The following is a 14,827-nucleotide window of genomic DNA, read 5'->3' as shown; positions in this document are numbered from 1 at the left end:
ATACAAGAAAAGTTTGTTTTTGTGTGATTACTTTATAAAAATTGCCGGAGTTAACTCTAAAAAGAATCTATGTAATTTGATGTCTAAAACTATTGTTTGCTTTGTTTTAGCTCTAGGTTGGCCCGGCTCAAGCAGGGTGGGTAGAGGGGCAGCTGCCCAAGGGCCCATGCACTTTTCAAAAAAAAATCTAAGGAATCAGGACCAATTTTTATTGAAAATTAGTAGAATAGGGGCTAAAAATAATAATGGGTCCATGTAATTGAGTCCATTTTCGTTTTTTTTTTCTTTTAAAATGTGAAAAAGCCCAGTTATGGACCAAAAAAATTGATTTTTTAAAATATAAATAAGATAAAAAAAAAAAGCCAAAAACAAATATTTGCCCAAGGGCAATAATATATGTTGAGCGGGGCTGGGTCTGACCGTCTGACTAATGACTATATATGTGAAGTTACATGTTTTTATCTTCCCAAACGTGAAGAACAATTACATGCCATAACTAAAAGCAAAAACGTTTACAAAGAGTACACTTTTAGATGCTAATCACTTACTCCTTGTACATTGTTCTCAACTACACAGACCAAAGCCAAAGTCCACTTATGGTAAGAACTAAGAACTCATGCATATTCATATTTAGAAGAGTCTGCAAAGTCAGTTGAGCTATTAGCTAAACTTAACACAACAATAAAAGTAACATTGATGTGATAAAACTGATAAGCAATCAAACAATATGAATTACATATTTGCCAAAAACCAAAAACCATATGAGTAGTAGTATTTCTTTCATGGGAAGTTACTAACACTATTCTCTAATTGAAACTCTAATCCCAATCCTCATCATTTATCTGCCATTCATCATCATCATCTCGCGGCGGCCTTACGACCAAAACAACCATTCCTAAACTCTCATTCACTCCTTTCTCCTTCCACACTAATCCTCTATCCAACTTCATCTCACCATCATCCAAAACAAGATAGTAGTATCCATTATCAGCTTCCACTATCTTCTTCTCCCTATCAATCACAACCATTATCCCTTCTCCTTTCCCTTTCCATGGCAAAACTTTCCTATCATCACTAAACGAAACCGCAACTCCTCCTTTCGTAACCGCCACGACGGGAGCCCAACCGGGTAATACAATCCATCTACTCCAATCTTTCTCAGCTTCCACAACACCAAACTCTCCTCCACTTTCAAACTCCATTGGAGCTTCGAAAAGCTTCTCTTCTCCTTCCTCTGCTTTACAAACAGGTAAAACCACAACAGAACTCGCTCCAGCTACTTCTCCAAACCTCAATCTCACTACAGGTACACGAATAATCTTGATTTCTTCTTCTTTAGCTCTCTCTTCTTCACTCTCTCCATGTAACTCTCTCGCTACCGCCTTTTTCGCTTTCTCTGTCACCGCGGTTTCAAGCGCCTGTTCGAGCAATGTAGTTCGAACCTCCGATGGACTCCTATGTTCTCTACTTTTCCTATAAAGCATAAAAGACAAACAATCTCCAGGCAAATTATAATCAAAATCTCCAAATCCAACATCTCCACGACGATGAGGATAATCCTTAATCGCTCTCGCAAGATCTTGAGCTCCTTTCATGTCGAAATCGTGATCAACAATGTATTCAGCAGCAGCTACTCGTTGAGCGTTATTCAAAAGTCGAATCTCGTATAAACGCTCGGCTCCATTGTTATCAAACGCAGCAATTAGCTCCGATTTAGCACCAGATTGAACTAAAGAGTCACGAACCTGAGCACCGACGATGAGACGATTCTGTTCGACGCCGGAGAGTCCGGTGAGTTCTTCGATTGATGGAGGAGTAAATCCTTCGGTGTAAAGAGATGAGATTAATGGAGCGTATTCGAACCAGAGACCGAGACGATCGGTGAGGACTTCGATTTTTCCGGCGGTGTCGAGTGATCGGAATTTTGGAGGAATCGGTGATGGTGGTGGACGGAATGGTTGATAGAGCTGTTGTTTCGGTGGAGCTTGACGGTTTGAGGCGGGGATTAAGGCGGCGTTCATGGTGGTGAATGGTTTCGGGTAAACGGGTCGGGTATTGGAGAATCCATGGGTTTTGGATCTGGTGAAGAGTGACGATTTGAGAGTTGTTGCAGTTAGAGAAAGCATTTTGAGAGTGGTGAAGAGAGTGGAGACGATGATGGTGTTACGTTACCTTATCATCTTCGTTGATAAAGAGATAAGAGAGACTCGGAGTTAAACCGGAGCTTAACCGGAGGTAAACCGGAGCTAAACCGGAGTTTAACCGGAGTTAAACGGATTTAAACAGATTGAACCAATTTGGATTTAAGGTATATTCTTCCTCTCTCTCATGTATCGATACTTTTGAACCCGATACAGTATGTATAATTTTGAACCCGATATTTAATAACTATAACCGGTTGGGTTTTTTTTTTAATGAAATTGAGCCATAATAATAGTAATACCTAATTTAATAATCATATATATTTGACTAATATTTTAATCTTTTTTTTTTGTCATCAAATAAATGAATGATCAGCTCAAATGAGCCAATGTGACGGGCAATTGTTTATATACTTGACTAGTTGTAAAATGGCCCGAGCTTGTCGAACCAAATAATCCGCTTTTACATTTAAATTTTTAGGAACAAACGATAAAGAAAAGGACAAGATTTTTTCCCTATCAATAATGATATCATCTAGGTAGACAGAGAAAACCGGCCAGTCAGAAGGAGAAGACACCATCTTCACCAAGTTAGAACAGTCAGTAACGAACTCTACATCTCTAAAATTGTGGCCAATCATACATCGCATGGCCCACACCAGCGCTTCTACTTTATCAAGGAGAGGAGAGAGGCTTCTGCGGAGATTCTTGGCACCCATTTTTGGCGAAGGCTCCTGAGCATGCTGACAAAACCATCCCAAACCAGCACGTGAGTCAGAGTCCTTCCAAGAACCATCGACAAAGCAACGATAACCAGTAAACATAACTAATATTTTATTATAAAACTAAAATTATTTAAATTATGCAGTAAGTATATATACTTTCTGCTTAATTGTATGTTTAACATACAACAAATTATAATTGTAATTTTCATTATTTTTTATTAGTGTAAATTCTATTATTTTTCATTAAATAAATACTCATTTATTCATTCAGCTTATAAATATAAGAATTTTTGAGATATACCTCTTTTAGTGTACCTCTTTTCAAAAATACCTCCTTTATTTATTTTTTATTTTTTTTTTGGAAAAACACATGATTTCATTCATTCAAACTAAATCAAGTACAAGGATAAGGATTCAAAGACCCCAAAGTTTATAGGATTACAAAAAGAGGCATTACCCAATGCCATAAACTCATAGATAAGAAACATCGAGAAAATATCCACGAGAGCTTTGAACAAAACGCTATGGAGCAGTTTAGCACATGTGAGATCACGGTTGGTTAAACAGTCACCTTCAAAGGTTTCGATGGATGACAAAGTTGTCAAGGTCATGAGACTTTGTGACGAGAGCCGGCCTTAAGCACAGGCTGGTGAAGCACGTGATTGCGGCCCCAAAAATATATCTATTTTATCGGCCCTATTTTTGTGTAAAAGTCTTGTTAGTGTAGTGGTAAAAGTGTTTTTAAATGCATTAGAGTTCTAGTGTTCGACACTTTTCTCCATCATTTTATCAGTTTTTTTTTTGGGCTTGTGGCCCTGATATATTGTGTGACGGCTCTGTTTGTGACGTTAATGAAAGAACCAAAGCCATGGTTCTCGCTGTAGCAAGAGGCACTAACACAAGAAGTGCAATGGCAAGGATTCAAGGGACCATGATTTTATAGTCTGAGGTAGATTGCCTTAAACCCGAGATGGTGCTGAAAGAGAGTTTCTTGATGCCGTTGGATGAGCAAGTTGGATTCCAGGGCATTAGACAATAAAGCTTCAATCCCTTAAATACAGACCGTAGAGGTAAAACTAAAACCAGAATTCGCCAAGGATAAATGTAAAACTGTAATAGTACAGGTGGGTTCTCTCTCACATGGAGCCCTTGGCCAATGAGATTAAGAAATCCACCCAAAGCATGTAGCCGGTTTGACAAAGGAATAAAGGATACATGCTTGGTCTTTATAGTTTTTTACAACACGAACAAGGTTAGGGTGATGGTGAATTTGTGAAGTTGGAAGCCGCTAGATGGGTTCGGGGTAGATAAGCCATGAAATACCAAGTTTTTAATAAAACCAGCATACAAGTTCACCGATTGAGTGAATACCAGGGTTCTTAGATGATTTTTGTAAAGCTCGCAATGTTTAGTTGAGTGGTGTCTTAGATGGAGTCTTCGACCATCGGAATAAGACCACGACACTATAGGATGCTTAGACCATCCACAATGGGAGAGACCCATTGTGGGTTCTTTAAAATATTTATAGTATAAATTTTGAAAAATTTGAGATGAAGAGTTTGTGATGGGGTTTTTAAATTTATTATGCAAGAATGGTAAGAACTTTTAGGTTCTTTAAATTTATATTTTAATTTAATTATTTTAAAAAAAAATTCATGGTGAAATTAAAACCTAAATGTTGATAGATAAGAATGGCACCTAGTTAAATTAGGTCACTGATTATGGCTGGTAGAAATTTATGATTCTATATATATAGAAAGATTTTACAGAGAAGTTTCAGGCAAAATAGTAAAAGGCATGGTAACAAAATTGATGTCTTGGATTCATAGCTTAAACATAAAGGATACTGAATTATTTTATTGCTTAAGACAAACAAGAGCAGAAAAGCCTTGTGCATTACTTTACTAGGTTGTATACATTATGAGAGACTTAGCCTAGGAAGATCGACCAATATATTATAAGACCAGTGATCAGTGATCACATTATTCTCATTAACAGTTGCTTTCTTACAGCACTAAAGAAGCACAAAACATTAGACCCATACGACATAATACATAAGAATACACACAGTTGTAGACAGCAATGAAAAAGCTACTACTTTAAAACAAGAAGTAGGAGGAACAGACAACAGATTGGTGATTTTTACCCAGATGAGACGTTTGGGTGTAGGCGTGGAACGGTCAGGTGTTGGCGTCGACCCTTCAATGCGCAATGGTGAAGAAGGAGTGCATGATTGTAATGGCCGCGACCCGGTCCAACGCTTCTCTTGTTGCAACTGATCGTCGCGTAAACGTGTTAAGTTAATCACGTCAAGTAGGGTACGCGGTTTAAAAATCCGGGTGCCACTCGAAATCGATTTGTTTAACCCGCCCATAAAGGCGCCTACTAGAGCTTTCTCCGTCCATCCATCAACTTTGTTCTGTAGGCGCTCGAACTCTCGTTGAAACTCCAATAATGATCCTTTTTGCTGAATGTGGCATAGTGCTTCGTCGAAATCCTCGCCATCCATAGGTCCAAACCTGGTCCACATTTCTACTTCAAAACGCTCCCAAGGAATCTGGTGAATATGTAAGTTGAGAGCTTTAGCTTTGGCTTGCCACCAAAGATTGGCTTCCTCCGTGAGATGATAAGAAGCAAAACCAACTCTTTCTGCCCTTGGCATATCATGGTATGCAAAATATTGTTTTGCTTTGCTCATCCACTCTGTTGGATCACCTCCGTTAAATCGTGGAAAATCAAGTTCGTTGTTCCGTCCCGGTGCTGATGCGTTATGGTCCCCTCGTAACAATGGTGTTTGCGGATTTGCTCCCCAACGGTTGTCGCCTGTTCCGCTAGATCCCCCGTCGCGTTCCACTAGCATCATCTGCATGTTTTCTGTCATCCGGTTAAGGGATTCCTCCATTGAACTGTTGAAAGTGTCTCCCATGGTTTTGAATTTCTCGTCTATGATGGTGTTAAGATCATGGATCTCCCCGCGAACCAAGCTCATGTTAGCTTCGAGGTTCTCGATTCGTTCCTTGTTGGTGATGTTGGCCATTGAGACCAATCCGTGCGTGAATGGAAGATGTTTGTAACGATGGTTTTATGGTGGTGGAAGAAAGGAAATGATGAACGGAAGGTGGAAGATTTTTTTTTGTGCTCTGATACCAAAATGATAACCCTTAGGTTAATTTCAGTCACTCTTCAAAGCAAGAGAAGGAAAACAAGACTCGAGTATTTGATTGGTAGTTTAGACTACCTATTTTTGTCGTTTTCCATTGATATAAATAATGCAAGTACAAGAAGCAAATGAAACAGAAAGTGGAGTCATTGACTCCTACATTGCAGGAAATAGGAAAGTGGGGAATGATGTCAACAAACCCACGATGACATATTCTCTTATTGAAATAACAAAGCAAACAAATAAGTCGCGAGACTTATTCAATCGAGTTACTTGCGATTTGGCTGACGTGGACGAGAAGATCTTCTTGCTGCCACATCACCCAAGTCATCACGTTGGATCCTATCAATACTCTCGCCGTCTGAAAGAACCTTTTCATCAAGGTTCAGCATGAATTGAGGAAAACTCCGGCGAAGTTGCTTGAGGTCCTCCCATGTCGCTTCATCCGGTGGTAAGTGCTTCCACTACACGAGAACTTCTATGGACCCGTCTACGGACCGTCGTGTTGCTGTCACCAACTCAGGTTCCAAGCTCAAGTAACCATTCTCGCGTAAGGGAGGAAGCTCTACCGAAACAGGATCGTCGTCACCAAGTCTTTTCTTCAGTAATGAGACATGAAAAACTGGATGGATGCGCGTACCGTCGGGAAGTTGAAGACGATACGCCACAGCACCGACTTTGGCGAGAACCCGAAATGGACTGTAATATCGATTGGCCAGCTTCTGGGAAAAGCGTGAGAAAACGGACTTCTGGTGATACGGTTGGAGGCGTAGGAAAACCCAATCGTCGACCTGATATTCCACATCCCGACGCTTGCGATCAGCTAGTTGCTTCATTCGATTGCTGGCTGCTGCCAGATGACGTTTTAATTCGTCGAGCAACTCATCACGGCTCTGCAACTGTTCATCGATTTCCTCAACAATAGTAAAAACTGGTTCATAACGTGGCATGACCGGCGGTTGTCGACCATACACAGCCTCGGTGGTTGAAGCTAAGTTTGTTTGTTCAATCGTTAAGTTACACTGTTTTACAGGGATGTGCAAGGGGGACAAGATGAGCTGATTTTGTGAGACGGTCGACCACAACCATAATGACGGTGAAGCTATTGGATGGTCGTAGACCAGTGACGAAATCCATCGAGACATCTTCCCAAATTTGATCCGGTACTGGTAATGGTTGGAGCAACCCAGCCGGGGACATAGTTTGCGATTTTGCCCTCTGATCTGTATCGCATTTGGAGACGTAATCGCCAACGACTTTGTGCATCGACAGCCAATAGAACTGTTGCGCGAGTCGTTTGAATGTGCGGAGGATGCCCAAGTGACCACCAAGGGTAGTATCTTGATGCTCGTATAAGAGTTGTTGTATGATTGGAGATGATGGTGGAATGACGACACGGTTGTTGTAGCAAAGTAAGCCGTCGCGCCAGGAGTAAGGGCGATTGGGGGTGGCCGTGGCTGCGGCGCCAATACAGCGGAGATAAGGATCGGTCGTGGCTAGAGTACGGAGATCGGACCACAGAGACACTTCCGGCATGGAAAGAGCGTGCAAGACCAGACTGTCGGACATGCGGGAAAGAGCATCGGCCACGGAATTCGCTTTACCCGGTTTGTAGACGATGTCGTAGTCGTAGACAACCAGCTTACTCATCCACTTCTGCTGCTCTGGAGTAAGGATTCGTTGTTCAAGCATGTAGCGGAGGCTGCGCTGGTCCGTTTGGATGGTGAAGCGCCTCCCCAGCAAGTAAGGTCGCCATGTCCGGATTGCCACGAGGATCGCCAGCATCTCACGGGCGTAAGTTGACCAGGTGCGCTTCGCGACTCCAAGAGAGCGGTTTATGAATGCGATGGGTTGATCGTTTCGCGACAGAACCGCCCCAATCCCATCGCCCGAGGCATCGGTGGCGATGACAAACGGTTTCGTGAAGTCAGCGAGAGCGAGTGTCGGAGTTGTCGTCATGGCCAGTTTAAAAGCTTGGAATGCGGTGTCGGCATCTGTATCCCAAACAAAACGCCCTTTTTGAAGAGATTGGTTAGAGATCGAGCAATAACACCATAATTATGGACAAACTTACGATAATAGCCGGTTAAGCCTAAGAAGCCGCGTAGTTCCGTAATTGTTGTAGGTGTTGGCCACGACGTCATGGCTTGGATTTTTGTGCAGTCAGCCTTCACCCCATTGTGTGTGATGATGTGGCCCAAGTATTCCAACTCTTGTTTCCCGAAATCACACTTCTTGAATTTGCTTAGATTTTTGTGTAGTCAGCCTTCACCCCATTGTGTGTGATGATGTGGCCCAAGTATTCCAACTCTTGTTTCCCGAAATCACACTTCTTGAATTTGATGGAGAGGTGATGCTCGCGGATGATGGTGAGGACTTGACGAACATGTTCAAGATGTGATTCCCATGAGGGGCTGTAGATGAGGATGTCGTCGAAGAAGACGAGAACGAACTTGCGTAGCAATGGTTGGAAAATCGAGTTCATAAGGGCTTGAAACGTCGACGATGCATTGCATAGGCCGAACGGCATAACGAGATACTCGTAATGGCCATGGTGAGTGCGGAATGCCGTTTTATGAACATCAGCTTTGTGCATCCTTACTTGATGGTATCCGGCGGTGAGATCAAGCTTTGTGAAGAACACGGCGCCATGGAGTTCATCGAGCATATCGTCCACCGTGGGGATTGGGAAGCGGTCCTTGATGGTGGCCGAGTTGAGGGCTCGTTAATCGGTGCAGAATCTCCAAGATCCATCTTTCTTCTTCACGAGGAGTACTGGTGAGGAGAATGGGCTTGAGCTGGGGCGGATAATGCCGGAATGGAGCATCGTGGAGACTTGTAGTTCGATTTCATCTTTTTGGAAGTAAGCATATCAATACGGTCGCACATTAATTGGATATGTGCCTTCTTTCAAGTTGATGTGGTGTTCGATGGCTCGTTGCGGTGGGAGGCTTTCGGGGGACTGGAAGATGTCATCAAAATCGGTGATCAACACTCGGATGTCGTCGCTTAACGGTTTCGGCTCGTCTTGGTGTTCCGTCGCACAAATCGCAAAGAGAGTCTGGCCTTGCTCTTGTTCCTTCTCGACATCGTGGTATGTTGTTTGTTGGATCGGCGGAGGAGAGAGCCCACTAAGCGAGACATCGAGGCCTTGCCATTGGAATTGAAGTGTATGGGCTTTCCAATCACAAAGCATAGGCCCAAGACTCTCGAGCCACTAACCCCCATGACCTAGTCGAGGCCCACTAACGGTAAAGCATACAATGTGACCACGAAAACGGCGTCGCCTAACTGGCTTGGTACCTCGTCGTAGCGGCGGCGGCATTGCAACGGTGTCCCATTCGCTACCCGGACCTCAAATGGCGACGTTGCCATGTCTTGTAACTTGATTCCGTTTGCCGCTTTCTCACTGATAAAGTTGTGGGTGGAACAGCTATCAACCAGTGCAAGCAGACTCTGATTTTTTATCTTGGCGTGGAGACAGATTGTAGTCGGAGCATCCCATCCTGTCAAGGCATGGAGTGTGATTTCTGGATGAGTTTGCAGCTCATCGATCTCTTTTGTAATCTCCGTGTCTTCGTCCTCGGCTGCTTCCATGATGAACAGTTGTGGTTGCTTACAGCGGTGGCCCAGTGAGTATCGTTCATCGCAGCTGAAGCAGAGACCCAAACTGCGCTTCTTCTATAACTCGTCCCAGCTGAGAAGTTTGGGTGTAGGCGTGGAACGGTCAAGTGTTGGCGTCGACCCTTCAATGCGCAATGGTGAAGAATGAGTGCATGATTGAAATGGCCGCGACCCGGTCCAACGCTTCTCTTGTTGCAACTGATCGTCGTGTAAACGTGCTAAGTTAATCACGTCAAGTAGGGTACGCGGTTTGAAAATCCGGATGCCACTCGAAATCGATTAGTGTAACCCGCCCATAAAGGCGCCTATCAGAGCTTTCTCTGTCCATCCATCAACTTTGTTCTGTAGCCGCTCAAACTCTCGTTGAAACTCCAACAATGATCCTTTTTGCTGAATGTGGCACAGTGCTTCGTCGAAATCCTCGCCATCCATAGGTCCAAACCTGGTCCACATTTCTACTTCGAAACGCTCCCAAGGAATCTAGTGAAACGGTAAGTTGAGAGCTTTAGCTTTGGCTTGCCACCAAAGATTGGCTTCCTCTGTGAGAAGATAAGAATCAAAACCAACTCTTTCTGCCCTTGGCATATCATGGTATGCAAAATATTGTTTTGCTTTGCTCATCCACTCTGTTGGATCGCCTCCGTTAAATCGTGGAAAATCAAGCTTGATGTTCCATCCCGGTGCTGATGCGCTATGGTCCCCTCGTAACAATGGTGTTTGCAGATTTGCTCCCCAACGGTTGTCGCCTGTTCCGCTAGATCCCCCGTCGTGTTCCGCTAGCATCATCTGCATGTTTTCTGTCATCCGGTTAAGGAATTCCTCCATTGAACTGTTGAAAGTGTCGCCCATGGTTTTGAATTTCTCGTCGATGGTGGTGTTAAGATCATGGATCTCCCCGCGAACCAAGCTCATGTTAGCTTCGAGGTTCTCGATTTGTTCCTTGTTGGTGATGTTGGCCATTGAGACCAATCCGTGCGTGAATGGAAGATGTTTGTAACGATGGTTTTATGGTGGTGGAAGAAAGGAAATGATGAACGGAAGGTGGAAGATTTTTTTTTGTGCTCTGATACCAAAATGATAACCCTTAGGTTAATTTCAGTCACTCTTCAAAGCAAGAGAAGGAAAACAAGACTCGAGTATTTGGTTGGTAGTTTAGACTACCTATTTTTTTTGTTTTCCATTGATATAAATAATGCAAGTATAAGAAGCAAATGAAAAAGAAAGTGGAGTCATTGACTCCTACATTGCAGGAAATGGGAAAGTGGGGAATGATGTCAACAAACCCACGATGACATATTCTCTTATTGAAATAACAAAGCAAACAAATAAGTCGCGAGACTTATTCAATCCAGATACTTGCGATTCGGCTGACGTGGACGAGAAGATCTTCTTGCTGCCACATCACCCAAGTCATCACGTTGGATCCTATCATTTTCCACACGAATTACTGATCAATTCACCACCAAATTTGCTGCAAGAACCCTAACCAAAAGATCAAACACACCCAATCTGATTAAAACACCCCTCTACGAAACAAAACCCAGAAAACAAAATAAAAACACAGATTTCTTAGATTCTTCTTAAATCCCATCTCAGAATCAAGAAACCCAAGAAAGATACTAACCATATCACTAAGCTCGAGCTTATAAAAAAAAAAATTTGATTCCTTTTAAAAAATGAAATAGTTCAAGAGCTACAAAGATCGAGAGCTATTGTTATGGGAAGAAAGCAATTTCAAGCTTATAAAAACTGAGACTTGATACAGTAAATTTCAAATTTCAGTTAGAAACTGCACATCAAGTGCTATCATCAAAATTCCCAGCCATACAATCTAAAATTCTAAATCGATTTGCATCAGAAACTTCCCACTGTATGCATTAGGAAAGGTTCACAAGAGAGAGATTAGAATGAGTGAGATTAAGCAAGAGAAAGATGGGTCGAATCCAGAATTGAGATTCTCTAAAACAGCAAGACTAGAGTAAAGGTTGAAGTTCTTATGAGTTGCAAGGTCATGGTCCTTACACCGGAGTCTACCACGGTCGGATTCTTCGTTGGCTTGTCGACTGAAGGTGTTTATTTTTAAAATTAGATGGGTTTATTTTAGAAATTGGGTTGAAAGAAGGTTTAGTCCGGTTAATAATTTTTTTTAGTTGGTTAAGGAAATATTAAACCAACAGTAAACCTCATCAACTTTGATTTACGGGTCAATAGATGATATCAGATACTTTGAGGAGGAAATAGCAATAGAACTTTAGATTCGGGTGGAAATCAGTTTAGAACTATCCACTCGGTGAGACATGGAACGAGGTTAAAGTTCGGTGTAGATTTGATACGATGCCATAGTTTCCTGGGAGAAATAGGACGTCAATCCATTTCAAACATAAAAAGAACACCAAAAGAGCAGAGATCTAAGAGCAACATTATAGGTGGGTTTTTAATTAGGGTATGTTAGTATTAGTTTAGTATTAAATTTGAAAAAGTAGAGTTTAAGAGATTTGATTTTGTTTTTAGTTTTTGGATGTGTTTATTGGTAGGATCTGAAGTTGGGTATATTAGAATTTATTTCTTTTTTTAATTTTTTTTTTTGGTAATTTGTAATTTAAGAAAATCTTATATCTATCTTAACATTTTTGAAGTACATTTTGTACTAAAATCTATTTTGGCTTATAACCTTTTATTTTGTAATATTTGCATAATCAAACCCTTGCCATTTGAATAAATAACAAAATTTAAAAGTAAATTTTGTAATTATATCACAATCAAATCGCAAAATTGGAAACAAATATTTATTACATCAAAAAGTTTCCTTAAAATCTCAGACTAATAAACTGAATCTCTCTCCAATATATTTATATAATCTTATTTGTTTAAAATTTATTTTATTACATAAAATATATTTATAATAAAAATACAAATTTTTTTCCACACATTTTGCAATTTAAATTTTTGAAAACGGAGGTATTTAATTCAATCAATAAAGGAAAAGATATATGTACAGAGTAATATGTTTACAACTACAGATGAGCAACTTTTATTTTGATCAAGTATCCAAATTGATCAAGTATCCAACTTTTATTTTGATCAAGTATCCAAATTGAAAATTTTCTTAGTTTAATCCGGTTCTTTATTTAAGAATTTTTTTTTTTAAAAGTTTCAGAATATTATAAATTTAATTTTTTTAACAAGTTTAAAATATGATAAATATTAAAACTTTTAGAAGCTGAAAATTATGATATTTTATTTAAGTTGTATAGAATATTAAAATAATAAAAAATATTCAAACTCTACAGAAATTAAAAGTGTTATTAATATTTTAACTCTATAAATATTTAAAATATAATAATATTCTACATAAATATGATTGAACGGGTTTGAGTTTACATAAATATGATTATATTTTTCTGCGGGTTGTCTATATTTAAAATATTTTACGGGTTAAGTTAAAATATAATTTTTTATTTACAATAAAATCGTCTCGCGATGTACCACGGGTATACGACATATATATATGAATCTACTTATAATACAAATATCATAAAATTATATTAAATCAAATGAAATAAACACGTATAAAACTAAACTATATAAACCAACTACGAAAATGATCAACCAAAGAAATATATTAAATTATGGACCCGTGGTGTTCCACGGGGTAAATCCTAGTCTATCTTAACATTTTTGAAGTACATTTTGTACTAAAATCTATTTTGGCTTATAACCTTATATTTTTTAATATTTACAAAATCAAACCCTTGCCATTTGAATAAATAACAAAACTTAAAACTAAATTTTGTAATTAAATCATAAGCAAATCGCAAAATTGAAAACAAATATTTATTACATCAAAAAATTTCCTAAAATCTCTCTCTAATAAACTGAATATCTCTCCAATATATTTATATAATCTTATTTGTTTTAAATTTATATTAATACATAAAATATATTTATAATAAAATTACAAATTTTTTTCCACACGTTTTGCAATTTAAATTTTTGAAAACGGACGTATTTAACTCAATAAATAAAGGAAAAATATATGTACAACGTCTACATAAGATAGGAAATTTTAGATAATAGTTCAAAACCTTTATAAATAAGACTAATATGTTTACAACTACAAATGAGCATGAACTTTGATTTCTCAATTATCCAAATTAAAAAATTTATTAGTTTAATCCGGTTCTTTATTTAAGAAAAATAAAAAATTTTAAAAAGTTTCAGAATATTATAAATTTTAATTTTTTTAACAAGTTTAAAATATGATAAATATTAAATCTTTTAAAAGCTGAAAATTATGATATTTTATTTAAGTTTTATAGAATATTAAAATAATGAAAATATTTAAATTCTACAAAAATTAAAAGTATTATTAATATTTTAACTCTACAAATATTTAAAATATAATAATATTGTACATAAATATGATTGAACGGGTTTGAGTTTACATTAATATGATTATATTTTTCTGCTGGTTGTCTATATTTAAGAACCGGATTTGGGATACCAACAAACGGGTTCAAAATTCTTTAAAAATCAAGCCTCACAAACCTTCACAAACTCAATGGATGCATATAATACGCATAATTAACGACCCTAGCAGTGATTAACAATATTTCCCCAAATCCAGAATACATATTCAACAATCGGGTTTCTAATTTCTAACAATCATGCCTTATAAACATCCCACACACTCATACAGCCTTCTAATAACCCTATTTATACACACTAGCAACGAATTACACGTTTTCCCCAAATCACAAACCCTAATTTTACAAAATCACAAACCCTAATTAACAGATCAATAAAGAAATTCATACCTTCAAAAATCGATTGTTGCTCCCATGACGCCGATTCCGATCGCTTGACGCGGCTGTATACTCCAAACTCAAACATCCCCTTCGGAATCGCTTCCCAAACTCACTGAATGAGTTGAACCGAAGACGCCAAAGACAACCCAGCTCGTACGCGATGATGATCTACTTCTGGAGAGACGGTCGGACCTCTTTCTCGTCGGTGATACTCCGATTACGATCGAAATCGAAGTTCATCGTCGATTTCGTCTTCTGTGGTTTCGAGAGAGAGAGAGAGAGAGAGAGAGAGAGAGAGAGAGAGAGAGAGAGAGAGAGAGAGAGAGAGAGAGAGAGAGAGAGAGAGAGAGAGAGAGAGAGAGAGAGAGA

General features: G+C 39.3%; 1 protein-coding gene across 1 annotated transcript; it reads right to left on the bottom strand.

Annotated features, from left to right (window-relative positions):
* Nucleotides 1-665: 665 nt before the first annotated feature.
* On the bottom strand, nucleotides 666-2,161 carry LOC17881067 (rubisco accumulation factor 1.1, chloroplastic). Its single transcript, XM_006287722.2, has one exon. The coding sequence runs from the start codon at nucleotides 2,124-2,126 to the stop codon at nucleotides 819-821; it is 1,308 nt and encodes a 435-aa protein (XP_006287784.1). The 5' UTR covers nucleotides 2,127-2,161; the 3' UTR covers nucleotides 666-818.
* Nucleotides 2,162-14,827: the final 12,666 nt, after the last annotated feature.

Source organism: Capsella rubella, unplaced genomic scaffold, assembly GCF_000375325.1.
Source record: "Capsella rubella cultivar Monte Gargano unplaced genomic scaffold, Caprub1_0 scaffold_6, whole genome shotgun sequence".
In the NCBI taxonomy this organism is placed as follows: Eukaryota; Viridiplantae; Streptophyta; class Magnoliopsida; order Brassicales; family Brassicaceae; genus Capsella; species Capsella rubella.
The sequence above is the reverse complement of the archived record's forward strand: the minus strand, read 5'-3'. Positions and strand labels throughout refer to the sequence as shown.

Coding starts and splice junctions, on each gene's coding strand:
- LOC17881067 (XM_006287722.2), bottom strand. CDS start 2,126: ATGCTTTCTCTAACTGCAACAACTCTCAAATCGTCACTCTTCACCAGA.